This window comes from Anastrepha obliqua, chromosome 3 (genome assembly GCF_027943255.1).
Source record: "Anastrepha obliqua isolate idAnaObli1 chromosome 3, idAnaObli1_1.0, whole genome shotgun sequence".
NCBI classification, from domain to species: domain Eukaryota; kingdom Metazoa; phylum Arthropoda; class Insecta; order Diptera; family Tephritidae; genus Anastrepha; species Anastrepha obliqua.
In genome coordinates, this window is record NC_072894.1 from 135,593,120 (window position 1) to 135,607,679 (window position 14,560).

At 34.5% G+C, this 14,560-nt stretch overlaps 2 protein-coding genes across 2 annotated transcripts; one reads left to right on the forward strand and one right to left on the reverse strand.

Moving 5' to 3' along the window:
- The first annotated feature begins 8,276 nt into the window (after nt 1-8,276).
- On the forward strand, nt 8,277-12,704 carry LOC129241607 (organic cation transporter protein). Its single transcript, XM_054878040.1, has 6 exons — nt 8,277-8,697; nt 8,771-9,026; nt 9,089-9,192; nt 11,215-11,984; nt 12,061-12,242; nt 12,306-12,704. Exons 1-6 carry the CDS (start codon nt 8,468-8,470, stop codon nt 12,477-12,479), a joined length of 1,716 nt encoding a protein of 571 aa, XP_054734015.1. The 5' UTR covers nt 8,277-8,467; the 3' UTR covers nt 12,480-12,704.
- Nucleotides 12,705-12,785: 81 nt separating this feature from the next.
- LOC129241608 (vacuolar protein sorting-associated protein 26C) lies at nt 12,786-14,545 on the reverse strand. The gene is made up of 4 exons (XM_054878041.1): nt 14,426-14,545; nt 13,695-14,240; nt 13,354-13,576; nt 12,786-13,289 (listed from the first exon to the last, which is right to left on the reverse strand). Exons 1-4 carry the CDS (start codon nt 14,483-14,485, stop codon nt 13,168-13,170), a joined length of 951 nt encoding a protein of 316 aa, XP_054734016.1. The 5' UTR covers nt 14,486-14,545; the 3' UTR covers nt 12,786-13,167.
- Between the last annotated feature and the right edge of the window lie 15 nt (nt 14,546-14,560).

A 14,560-nucleotide genomic window follows, 5' to 3' on the forward strand; every position in this document is an offset into this window, starting at 1 on the left:
CTGTCAGTTGTTCCACTTGCATGTTGTATATATACATATGTTTTTCGAAAAAGCCTGTTTGGTTTGATATTGAGGATACATACATACATGTGAATAAGCATTATGTTAAGAGATAACAGCCCAAAGTCTATTGATTGCATGATTGGTTTTGATTTGTGGTGCAGCAACTGTGTTCTCACGCTCCGCATATACACATGTACATTGGGATGATACAAAAAAAAATTTGTTTTTTCTTGGCCAAAAAAAATAGTCATCTTATTATTATTATATATATTATTATTATATTCTTTTCTTTTTTTTTAATATATTAGTTTGGGGAAAAAGAAGTCCATTATTTTCTTGGTAGATGGCTATAGTGATCGATAGCTCGCAAAGTATCGATCAAATAATTTAAAGTTTATGCTCGTTGTGAAGGTGACATTTCACACTAAACAAACTCCTTTGCTGTTTTTTGTTTATTCCATTCAGTTGTGAGTTACAGGGTGTTAACGATGGAAGTGAACCAAGGGAAAATTCGGTACCTTTTACAGTTTTTCTTTGATAAAGGCGTAAATGCACGCTAGGCCGCTGAATTTGTGAATGGTGTTTATGGTGCCCATACTGTAATAGCTAATTAAGTGCAATTATGGTTTCGTCGATTCCGTTCAGGCATTTTTGTTGTTAAAGAAAATGTCGATAAAATCACAGAAATAATTGAAGTTGACCGGTATGTTAGTAGTCGAAGCATGGCCCTGGAGTTAAAGATCGACCATAAAACAGTCTTAATCCATTTGCGCAAAAATAATGGATTTCTTTTCCCCAAAATAATATTAACCGTGCTACCAACAATTTACCATCGAATTTATATTACATGGAAAAAATTCACTTTTCCATAAATTGGGTACAAAATACCTACAGATCGATATTATTTAATCTTCTCTTCACAATTCTCCGAAAAATTATACTAAAAATAAAAGGTAAAGGGATTAACAATTTTATTTAAATTTTTTTTTTTTTTTTTGATAAAAATTTTTTTGTTATAATTATTAATATTTTTTTTAATTTTTAGTATATTTTTTAAATTTTTAATATAAATTTTTTAAGTTTTAATATTTCTTCTTTTTAATTTAATTTAATCTTTGTCTTTTAATTTTTAATATTTTTGTTTTAGTTTTTCATATTTTCTTAATTTTTAATATTTTTAAAATTTTTAGTATTATTTTAATTCTTAATATTTTTTTAATTTTAAATATATTTTTTTAATTTTTAATATTTTTTTAATTATTTTAGTGGTATTCAGGGCTACTATGAGAAATATGTAATCTCCGTTTTTTTAAATAAAAGATCGGGTATAATTTTTGAACATGATTTCTGATAGAAAGTTATAAGAGGAGGTAAAATATATATTTTTTGCCCATCCTAATGTACATACATATATGCATACTTAAATCCTTTGTACGTCCATACTCGTATGTATGTAATATGAATATTGCCTCGAAAAAATATTCAATTTCTTAATCACGTGTATGAAAGTATGATACTTCATCAAAATGTAGGCCGTAACATATTATTGATTAAAGTGCGATAAGATCATTTTGACATATCATACTTGCAATATGTTAACATGGCCAGCAAAATAAAATTATTATTCGAAAAATACCTAAATAGAATCGATCAGCTGAACAATACATGGCTGCTAAGCACATATCTTCTGCTCAAATATGAACGAGACGTTATCAATAAAACGGTCCGCGGATGACATATGGCAAAACTAAATTTTTTGTTTTTTGGTAGGACTGTTATAAGCTTACATGGCAAATTTCAGCGTGATATGTCACATAGTTTGTTTTCTGTGCTACTGTAAACAAGTCAAGCTCGAGTGTGTTCTTCGAATTTAACGATGGAAATTCAAGTTGAACAAAGAATTTGTTTGAAATTTTGTTATTCCAACAAAATTTCGGCTTCAGACCTCTTAAAAATGTTGCAGACAACCTATGGGGACTCTGCTCTATCGCGTGCACGTGTTTTCCAGTGGTACAAATCGTTCAAAGAGGGCCGTACATCGGTTGAAAACTTGCCTCATGAACGTCGCCCAGCAACATCAGTAAACGACGAAAACATCGGAAAAGTAAAGGAAATTGTGCTTGAAAATCGCACAAATCGCAAAATTGGTTAACGCTGAATATTATTTAGACGTTTTAAAGCGTTTGCGCGAGAACATTCGTCTTAAAAGGATGGAATTGTGGGACAACAAGTCATGGTTCTTGCATCACGATAATGCACCAGCTCACACATCACGTCTTGTTCGCGATTATTTGAACAAAAATAATGTTAATATCGTTCCGCAAGCACCGTATTCGCCTGATATGGCTCCATGTGACTTTTTCCTGTTTCCCAAACTCAAGTTGCCGCTCCGTGGAAAACATTTTGAGACAATTGAAGTCATAAAAGAGAATTCGAAGAACACACTCGAGCTTGACTTGTTTACAGTAGCACAGAAAACAAACTATGTGACATATCACGTTGAAATTTGCCATGTAAGCTTATAACAGTAGTACCAAAAAACAAAAAAATTATTTTTGCCATATGTCATCCGCGGATCGTTTTATTGATAACGTCTCGTTCATATTTGAGCAGAAGATACATACACCCATACGCTCACTTTCGTTGTTTACATAAATTCTTATTTTATGTTGTGTAAAAAATTGAGAGCGATATCAATTAAGAGCATTTCACTGGATGGAAATATAGGAGGCATAGTAAATTGACAACTTTGACGCCGTTTTTCTCGACATTTTGGTTTCTTTTTAGCTTATGGCGCTCTTGCAGCAAATGAGGAAGAGGGAAAGAAAATTCAAATACTCTCACTTTTAGGCACCAAAGAGCTGATCAAACCTGAAACCTTATATGGATTCGTCTCGATCAGAGAGAGAGCTTATGTAGCTTGTTTTGCTTTATTTGTTGATGTAGTAATAAAATATTTTTTTCTTGAAATTATTATGTTTCTTAATATTCATAACTATGAGACAAAGCTCTTTTCCAACTCTAATAGAATGATGCAATTTTAAGTTTCCAAGGAATAAATTATTTTTATATTTTCGATTAATAAAAACTTTTTTTTTCGGCACGTGCCACAGAGGAGTATTTAATTTATTCACTTATAACTCAAGATTTGTTTATTAAGCTATAAACTGCCAGATGTCACCTAGAGATGACATGTGACTAACGGATTCTAGTGACTCAAGATATAAAAACAAAATCGGGAGTGGTAAGTGAGGTATATGTTTTTGAGACGATGTGAACCACATACTTTTACGCGCGCGATAGAAAAATTTTATAAACTAACATTCAGGAGAACAAACTAAAAAATTTAGACATTTTTAAAATGATTAAGAAATATCGCATATTTTACAAATAATGAGTCTTTCAAAAGTGACGCTTAGCTCTTAGTAGTAAATAACTTCGAGGTGGTACCTTTTTCATGCCACCTTTCACATTTGTCAAGTAGACAGATGTACAATTTTACACGATAGAAAAACGCGTTGAAATTATTGAAACTTTTTGTGAAAATTGTCGGGTTTTAAGAACAACATCACAAAATGCGTAATTTTTTTCATGGAAATTATCGTCCGAATGAGTCGACAATTCAAAGGTTGCTGAAAAAAAAATTTAAGAAAATGGTTTCGTCGAGGAAAAAAAAACTGACAGACCAAAAACGCTCTGTTGAGAATATCGCTGCTGTAGCGCAAAGTTTTGCTGGACAACCTTCAACACCGACAGTTTGACGTTCTCAACAATTAGGAATTCCTGTTTGGCGGATTTTACCTGTAGACGTTCTCATGGTGGACAGTTAAAAGATATGATTTTTCACACATAATTTTTCACACATAAAAAAAAAGAATTTCAAATTTTACATGCTTTATTTTAAAATAACACGCGCCTTGGTGTTTTGAAATACCCTTTATTTAATGGAACCTTAATTTTGGCTTAGCGACAGCCTGAATTTATTTTAAGCAATATCTTTCATTTTGCCAAACCAAGGCCATTAATCGGGAAATGCAACGGTCTGGAAAAGTGTTTCTCAAAAATTCGTGTGTGGGCTGTTGTACCATAATGGAATGCCATGGATATGAATCCGGGCCTTTCTCTTATAAAGAATGGACTGTAATGCAGTGCCGTTCGCCAGTGACAGTTGCAACGTTTCCATTGTATAAAAAATATGTTTTAATCGCATTTTTATTTAATTTCTTGAAAATGGAGTGGTGTCTCACGGGGAACTCGACTGTTATCCGTTGTCCATAAACAGGTTTGTTCTTTAACTATGGTAAAAGGGAAAATGGAGATATTCGGCTGGCCGTCACTTGGGAAATTCCTTAGAAAAATTCAAATTTTCACACATATTCACACATTCGTCCAATCTGTCATTGTTCAGGAGGCAACGAAGTGTCATTGGTGGATTTTTTTTTCGTATATCACCAACGCAATCTCAATTTATTTTGTAAAAATATCCCAAGTGACGTCGGCCAATCAGCGGATTCTGTTAAATTCACTCAGAGCTGAATAGCGAACTTTTAAAGAGCACACCTTTAAAAATATTTTCACCATGGCCCCTAACGGGTGTTTTGTTTGCTAAAACTACAGAGAGGTGAAAATGCACTTTGCGGTCTATAATTGATTTTTTTAGGAAAATCAGACAACCAGACGTTATTCAGCTGCAAAATCCTCTGACTGAAGCGTACACGGTTTTGATGGTATTCTTCAAATAGATGTTAAATTATTTGCATTCCGTGCGGAAACATCTTTTAATCTTTGAACAAAATTCTTTTTAAAAACTAGGGCACCTAGGACCGCATTCGAAAGTCTCTATTTACTAGTTTAGTAGTAAATAAAAGTAAAACTTACGGTTGGTATCGGGATAGATTATTTTATCTCGTGCCCATCTCTAGTGGTAAAAAAATCAAAAGTACGTCAAGAGCGTGAGAATGTGTTGGTTGTCAAACGTGTAAAACACCGGCAAGTAATGTTGACTGATTGTTTTTTACTCTTAATAATTCTAAATGAGCAAGTATATGAGGAATTATTTTTCAAAAGAGACGTAACTCAATATTTTGTTTTCTTTTTTTTTCAAAAAACGTAAAAGCTAAAATTTCAAGACAGCTTTACGTGGTGTACAAAAAGGAGTTTTTTCCTGTTTTGGCAGAAATTTACGAAAAAACTCAATTTTTGCTTATTAGTAGAGATGTGCGTGTAAATAGAACAAATGTAAAAACGTAAATTTGAGTTTGATAATTTTTGAAGAAAATGTGCGATAATTCTGAATATTACTTGTAGCAGAATTTTGTGCAGAAAAACTGTGTAGATATGACGATAATGTGGTCGAATATGAAGTCCATATAATTACTTTCTATGATTTTTTTTGTTTGGAATATTTCAAAATGCACTATATAACAATTACATATTTATCACAAAATTTAAATATTAAAAGTATGCTCCTTGTTGCTCTTAATTTCTTTAGTATTGAAAGTTGAAAAATATTAATTTAGAATGACCTTTATATTTTCATAATATATATAGATTTTTTTATATTCACTATTTTTCCCAGACACTTACAAATTATTGATTAGAGTAAAGCACGTAGACCTACATGTCGATATGCATTTATGGCCATAAACTAGTACATGTACGAGGGGTGATTGGTAAGGTCGCTGCCTAAGGCACTTAATCGTTTTTGAAAATTCTGCAGCCTCATAAAAAGTACATACATATATATATATACTTATATATGTATAGTTATAATTAGCGGGTACATCTTTTGTTAGATATTTGGTCGAGCCAGTCCAGCAATTTTCGGTGCGCGTCGTGATTTTGATCTACAAACCAATCTACCAGGTTTGCTATTTAGTTTTGGCGAAAAAGAGGTGCAATTTTTGCTGGCACCATCATTCTGCACAATCATTTCCCATGCATTCACACACTTGTCCAATCAGTCGTTGCTCAGACGGTCATTGTTTGGTTTTTCTTGTGTATACCACCAACACAATCTCAGTTCTTTTGTAAAAACACCTCAAGTGACGTTAGCCCCTCAGATGATTCTCAGAGCCGAATAACGGTCTGTTAAAGAACGGTCTCACATTTGAAATTTTTTCACTATGGCTATATGTAGCCTTCGAACGCCAGATGCTTTTTTATGAGTTTAAAGTTTGCCATGGCCTGCCGAGGGGTGACAGCTAGCTTTAAAAAAATACATTTCATTTTAATTTGGTTTTTCATACAGTGAGTTTCGAACCCGTTTGATACCTAATGCCAGCAACGCATAAGCGAATTCGGCTATAGAGGCCGCCTGTACAGTAATAAAAAATGGTCTCGGCTATTTCAACAAGGAAGAGACGAGCCCGCCAGGCTAGAAATAATGTCCAAAAAATCGAAAAATAAGTACTGAGTAAACAGCAAGGGAACTATAGCCAAAAAATTATTGAATTGAAGAGATATTTTATGAAAACTTGCATACACAAAAATAAGTTAGGGTACTGTGAATGCACACACCGTAAAAATGACTTAAAAGATACGGGATTCACAGTAATTGACCACTCACCCTACCGTCCAGATCAGCCTCCAGTGACTTTGAATTTTTCAAATTTAAAATAGGTGTCACGGAGACTAAGATTTTTTTAATACAGTTTTTATTTAATCTCATGCATCAAGTACTTTGACCGTGGACTTATCAGCCGCTACTCGTATATATAACGCAGCATGCCATGTTCAAAAACATTTGATAGCCACAATTTTCCCGCGATAAGCCGCCGAGACGAACAAGCTAAAATGTGTGTGAGTATTTCCTCAATGAACCATCAAAAAAAGCTAGAAAGGCTAAAAATAGTGATAACGAGAACGAAACCAGCAACTATAATAAGCAATAAGAGATTTTATTGTTTCTGTAGATGGCGCGAGAATATGATAAATACGAAAACAGAGATACACTCTTTAAATATTTTACTCACAACACCCAGTGAACATCTAGGAGGCAATCTCTTGTATAAGTGAGAATTGCATTAGGATTTTTTTTTATTTTTATTGAACATATGCATACATATTTCCAAGTATGTTTAAGGAGCTGTATGTATGATTTCAGTGCACATTGGTTGTGCTTAGGCAGTGGTAGTTTTCCGATTGAACTACCACTTCAACCACCCAACCCAGGAGAGGCTAGGTCACTTCTAAGTATGATGATAGTTTGAAAAAAGTCAACCAGCGCCAATATTTTTACAAAAAATATTTTAATATATCCTTTATATCCTTGAAAGTTGTTAAGACAAGACATGGAATCTCCCATTTTTAGTGCACAGTTTGATGCCGCTTCAAAGTGGGAGGGAATTTCTATAAGAAACTTTTCATGGAAGCAGTACTCGAAGGTTTCTACCGAGAAGTGGCTGCTATCAAAAAAAGGGAGTTATAAAATTCTGAAATTCTTAAAAATGCTATAAATTTATTGATTGGGTATCAAACTAATTCTCTAAGAATTTCAACCGGAAAACTTAAAATTATAGCGTCCCATTATTAAAATGTTAAAACCCGAAGCTTCATATGCACCACATGGCTGAAAAGCACTCACAGCTTTACATTTTGATCTTTGGCCGAGTATTTCTGCTGCTTGTGTCCTTATGAAGTTATCCACAGTTTTATGCCGTCACCGAACGATAAATGGCTTTTACGAGATGCTTTTTTGTAGCAAAAAAACAAAGTTCGCCGTTTTCTGACGTAGGACAACCGCTTTTAGATAAAATTTTTCCTAGCACTTATAAAGCTTATTACCAAAAAATGGAAAAAGTTAAATGCGGGAGCATAATAAGGAGATTAAGTTCAATAATACCGTTTCGAACTAATTTTGACGTGCTCAGAGCTTAACCCGTGCTTGGTGTCGAATTTCTGGCGCGCCTTCCGAAGCTTGCCAAATAATGGAAAAACGGATCAAATTCCAATCCTAGAGTTTCCATGATAAACTTTATCCCGGTAGTTCTTTGTTTGACTGCCGAGTTACGAGTCGCAGCAAGGAATTATATTTTCTCTGATTATAAAAAAGGGATTGAGCCCATCAATTATAAATTTCTAGCCGGCATGCCTTGTACAACTTACTCGAGTACTTCGTAGGCCAAAAATTAAGCGGCCACAAATTCTCACTTGAGCAAAGTTCAATAGCCGCTTGCAACGCTCACTGGGTTTACAACAATTCTTCAATTTTACATACCGATGACACCAAGACACGAGCCAGCAAGTAACTTACGGTGGTTGAGATTAAAATTACTCACAGTACCTCATTTATTCGACTGGTGAACGTCGCATTATTGTGGTGTGGTAGCGCTCGTAGTCGTGGTGCACTGTCTCCAGCACGTTGTTGCAAAACAAAAAAACACTCGTGTAGTTCAAAATAGCGCGTCGAACTCTTAGAAAAAGGTGTTTTTAAGATCGTTTTTGTTATAATGTGTGTAATGTAATGGCAACTGAAAGCGAAACAACAAATCACACAACGCCGGCGGCGATCGGGGATGACAATAAAGCTACCAAGGAAGGCAGTGATGATTGCACACTGGATGGTATATTGGTGCGTATCGGACAATTCGGACGCTTCCAACTGTTCAATTATGTCCTGCTATGCATACCCATGATTTTCAATGCGTTCTTCTCCATCTCCTACGTGTTTACGGCAAGTACAGTGGTGCACAGGTGGGTGATTGCAAACTTCCTTCGAATTGCCAATAATAAATAAAATAAATGTTTATAAAAAAAAACTATGCAGATGCTTTGTGCCGCAATGTGATAGCCCCGCGAGTGATTATTATGAACCTTGGCTCAATTACACGATACCCATGAAGGGTTCTAGCTACGAGCAGTGCACACGCTTTGCTGCTACGAATAGAACTGAGGATATAATGGCGGAATATACCAATCCATCGAGTGAATTTTGTACACCTGCATATTTCAATCAAAGTAATACCGAGAAATGTGGAAATGATTTGAAGTTTCGCGATGAAGAATATACCATATCTAATGAGGTGGGACGGATTATTGCATGTTGTTTTTGGAACTCATTTTATTTATTATACAAAAATTATAGTTCTCCATCTTTTGCTCGGATATATGGATGTTGACAATGGTCGGTACGATAAATAATATTGGGCAATTTGTCGGTATACCAGTGGGTGGTTTTTTTGCCGATCGGTAAGAGAAAATATTTTTCTACTATTTTGTAATTTTATTTTATTTTTTATTTATGAAACTGATTTATTGTTTGAGGTGGAGTTGAAAAATGTTAACGTTTCTTGGTAGTTTTCAAAACTTTTCACCGAGAGGGCTGGATTTTTAAATTCGATGTATAAAACACATGATCTTATGTGACTAGAGTTACATATTCATAGGAGTTGCAGAGTTACATCTACATAACATAAATACTAGCATAAGCGGTCGTCACTCACCTTATTTGATACAGATACGATTTTTTTTGTAAAGGGTTCTGTATTTCATAATATTTTGCGAAAATGGAAAAACATTATATGCAGATATTTTATTTATTTTATTTTAATTTATTTTATTTTATTTCTCAACATAAAATATAAAAAGAGTCCACTCATTTCATTGTAAGGAAAAAAAACCATGCCACGTCGACTTCAAGCTGTAATTGATAAAAAAGGATACCCAACAAAGTACTCAATGCCTTAAAATTTTAAAAATTAAAAATAAATAGTTGCTCTTTTTTAACTGTACCACTTAAGCTGGGGCATGAATTCTCTGTATGTTTTTTGTTTTTGTTTTGCATTACAATGAAATGCGTGAATACTTTTTTGTATTTTATGTTGAGAAACGAAATAAAACCAAATAAATAAATGTGTTTTCCATTTTCGCAAAATATTGTGAAATATATGTTAGAACACTTTACAAAAAAATCGTGTCTGTATCAAATAAGGTGTGAGTGACTGTATGTATGTCACAAATTAATATTCAACTAATTCTTGACCTATTTTTATAATACAAATTTAAACTGAGCAGCCATATAGCCTTCTACCGCGCACCGCGTACTGCACATTCTAACACTAAAATCCCTCAAGGGGTCTCTAATCCGATATTCATGTATATGTGGTATCAATATGTCGAGAAAAATTAATTAAAAAAATGTGTGCTTGTGCCAATCCAAGACATAAACAATAAAAGCTTTGATTTTAGTAACGTCATACAGAAAATTTTGTTCGAAGCCCGACAAGACGACGGTTAATTGAAATATTGTATATACATACATATAAAGGGTGTTTTTTAAGGGCTAAAGAACTTAAAATGATAATACAAAATAGAAATATTGTTGGAATGAATTTTTTTTATTATAATTCCATGGCATTTATTTTTTGAATATGAAAACCGGCATATGTACATATGTCCGCCGCGGCTACGAGTGAGATGGATGTTCCATTCGATCAGCCCAATTTTTGACTACTTTTTCCAATAAATCTGAATAAGAAATCTAAATGAGCACTATTTATAGGTACGTAAGCCAAGATCCTTAGTTAAAATCTTCCACGTAGTCGAAGAACAAAAGCCAACAAGTTGAGAATGACGACGAATAGACATTTTGGTACGAAACATATGAAATCTTCTTCAACACTTTGCGCTATGAGCTTTGCGAACATATTTTTTTTTTTGTGCAAAGAAAATTTAGAAGCGTTGTTCTGGCGTTAAATGATTCATGATGACTTGCCAAATTTTACTCAGCAGCAATGTCAGTACAGTTTGCCATTCTCAGGTCAAACCAGAGTTATCGACATCGATAGTTCCCGTGCAGCTAAAAAAACACCCTATATAAGTGAAGTTTTCGAAGGGAAAGTTCATTATTACAACAAATTGTTTCAGTACTTCAAGAAACTGAAGTGAAGTCAATCTTGTAATGCAAATTTAACTCAGCATTCCACCTAAACTTCAATAAATATATTTTTCGTCTAACTGTTGAGGCCTATGAATTCGTTTATGCGTTATTACAAACAAAAAAATCACCACAAATTCCATGGTGAAAAGATCTATCGTCTTGCACAAATTCGATATTCAATCTGTGGTGAATATTTTCTACTGAATTTAAGGGTTTAAATTTATTTTAGGCGGAAACCAAATGTAAACTAGCACTAAAAAAATGACCCTAAGATAACCCGATTAGACTATAGTAAATTTAATTTTATTTTTTTTTTACTTTATCGTTCACAGCTTTGGTCGTCGCACAATGCTTGCCGTTGGCGGTTTTCTTAGCGCCGTTATGGGTATAATACGCTCGGTATCTAGCAACTATTATATGTTCATCGTGTTTGAATTCATCGACATGGCTGTCGGCAGTACACTCTTTCCAACTGCCTTTTTGTTGGCCATCGAATTGGTGGGACCAAAACGGCGTGTTGCTGCTGCGACCATCATCACGATCTTCTATTCACTGGGCGAGGCGCTGTTGGGCGTTTTAGCTCAACAATTTCAAAATTGGCGCAATCTATTACGCATCCTCTATACGCCAGCACTCCTACAGATACTATTCCTCTTTATACTACCCGAAAGTGTACGTTGGCTATTGAGTCAGGGTAAGGAGGAGGAGGCTACGCGCTTGCTAAAACGTGCTGCACGCGTAAATAAACGCGTGATACCAGAGGAGGATCTGAAAGCTTTGGTAGCGGAAAATCAAGCGAAACTTGAACAAGCACACGAAAGTCATTATCCTATTGTGAAAGCTTTGAAATTGTTTCGTTGGCGTATATTGAATTGTTGTTTATGTTGGTTTACTCACACTTTAGTGGCATTGGGATTGAGTCTCACCTCAGTCACACTGGGTGGTAATAAATATGTAAATTTCCAGCTGAATGGTTTAATACAAGTGCCGGGTTTGATTTTGCCATTGTTGATTATGGATCGGATTGGGCGACGTTACTCTCTATGCGGCTCGATGTTAGTGTGTGCACTCTGTATGGGCATTACAGCGTTGGTGGGCAAAAGTAAGTGTGCATAATTTCAGTTTGATATTTTTTACGTGATACTCGTATTCACATTTGTATGTATGCTGCTTTTCAGATCATAATATTGCTGAGTTGGTGCTATTTTTAATTGGGAAACTTGCAATTACATGCAGTTTTCAAATTTTATATTTTTTCACCTCAGAAATTTTCCCCACTAATGTACGTAACAGTTTGCTATCATTTTGCTCGATGGTTGGGCGAATCGGTTCGATGCTTGCGCCTCAAGCTCCACTTCTGGTATGATATTACAATTTCATGAATATGTGAACTTTCATTTCTTTTATTTGGTCTGCTTTACAGGCCAATTACTATGAGTATGCGCCACAAATTCTCTTCGCCAGCTTCGCTTTGCTTAGCGGCACGTTAACTCTACTTTTCCCAGAAACAACTGATAAAGTGCTACCAACAACGCTACAAGATGCCGAACACTTGAACGATAAAAAACACAAAAATGCTGCAAACGTTGTTGAATAAGTGTAATTTTGTGCTGGAGTGACTGTTGAACTAAATTGTATTAAAAAAATTTTGTAAGAAAGTATGATTGTGTGCCTGAAGTTTTTTGTATATAAAAAGGGAAAATGTGTAATAGCTTAATTTTTACAAAATAAAAGAAAAAAATATCATTAACAAGAAAATAATGTAGCATTTTTTTATACAAGAATGCACCTTCTCCATAATAAAATTGTAACGAATTTTGTTGTTTAAATTGTAACTAAATTTATTACGTAAGCTTAGAAATGTCCTATTTCTTATTTCGTGCAGGTAAATAAATGCAAAAAATAAAAAGTAATTCTTATTTATTAATGGATAGAGCCAAAATTCTTATGTATATGCAATGAATTTTAGATTCTACAATCTAACATTTATAATTGATTGCTTAATTTCTGTAGTAAAGTTAGTTACCTTCATTCAGTCAACTTGCTTCATTGTGTTTGGTACAAAAAATCCTTTTCATCTAAATTGACATCAGTTGCCAAGTATAGAATAACGGTAAAATATGTGTTTTTTACACGCTAATATATATTTTCTTACTATTCTTAATTGATATATGTGCACAAGCAAGTGATAAAGAACTCAATGATATTTGCTTCCTTCCCTAAGAAGGAAAACTTTTCGGACTTATTGTCAATCGGAATGCCTGCAAACGCATAGATATTCCATTTTAAATGCAAGCATTATTTACTTTAGTATCACCCGGTGGCGCTGTACGTTTTAAGACAATTTGGAAGTTCTCGGTAACAACGTAATCATCCTTGAAAATGACTAGTAAATTCAACTCAAACTCTGAAAAAATAAACAACACAATAGCAATTATCGATGCTGAAAAAGAAATAAATCGCATAGTTACCTATTTTAAAATTCTTTGTAATCAATGTCGGACAAGTGAATAAACGCGGTAGAATCATATAAATAGGTATTTCCAGCTTCGGGCAAACGTTGCCATCTGCAATTTGTATAGTTTGAATTTCTGTCGCATCTTTGGAATAACCCTCCGTGCAGCCACAGGTTTCCACTCGTGTTAATTGCAGTTCAATTGACTTTATAGCCACTTCCGTGTGCTGTACTGTTAACTATAGATAAAGATTGAAATAATTTATGCTTGCTGATTGTTGTTGAAAGAACATAAAATATTCGGCATCCTAAGCAGGATATATGTAAATCCGAGTTTGGTTTTATATCTACACGCACCTGTCCTGTCAATGGTCGCGTTACACAACACTCGGTATGATCTAGTTTGCCAGTTATCAGAAATCGTGGTATATTTATGCGCTCCTTTGCAGATTTTTGCAACGTCTCCGGACTTATGCTGAAATTCACTTCTGTTGCGGGCAGCACTTTGGTGTCCACCGGCGTTAGCTTATATTGTATACAGAATTGCTGTGTTTTTTGCAATGATTTAGCCAAAAAGCTACGTTTGACGTCGCAACGCAGCTGATAATTAATATTGATAAATACGCCATGATATGTTTCATAAAGTACACGAGGTTCTTTGTTGCACACCAACGGGAGCTCAAAATGGAATTCCGAAACGCCCGCAGACAATTTACCTGGTGCAGCCAATTCGAGCGTTGTGTTGAGCAGTGTTATGGGTTTTACAGAATTATAAAAGGCATCAAAAAGTCCAACATTTTTCGTGCTTAACTGTAAGTTTACCACACCTTCTAGTGTAAGGAGGATGCCATCGTGTTTGGCTTCCGTTGGGCAGTGAAAATGAACACATCCCTTTAACAGCTCCTGAAAATTTTAATTGTATGATTTGTTGTAAAAGCATAAAGCAGTGTACATATACATATATGAATTTTCGTGTAGTGGTGTGGAAGTTACACCCCTTGGTGGGATCCGAGTCGTTTCGGTAACGTAGACCAGTCTATCGTGGGACGGGAGCACATGTAATATGCCTTATTTTTATAAATACTTACGCCTTCGTGATATATTTTATTCTCCTTATTTAATCGTATGTCAAAATTAATTGCACTCATTCTGTTAAATAAATTTCCAAGCAATCGAGGGACACACAAAATAAACTCACACACAATCGCAGCAAATGTTCAAAC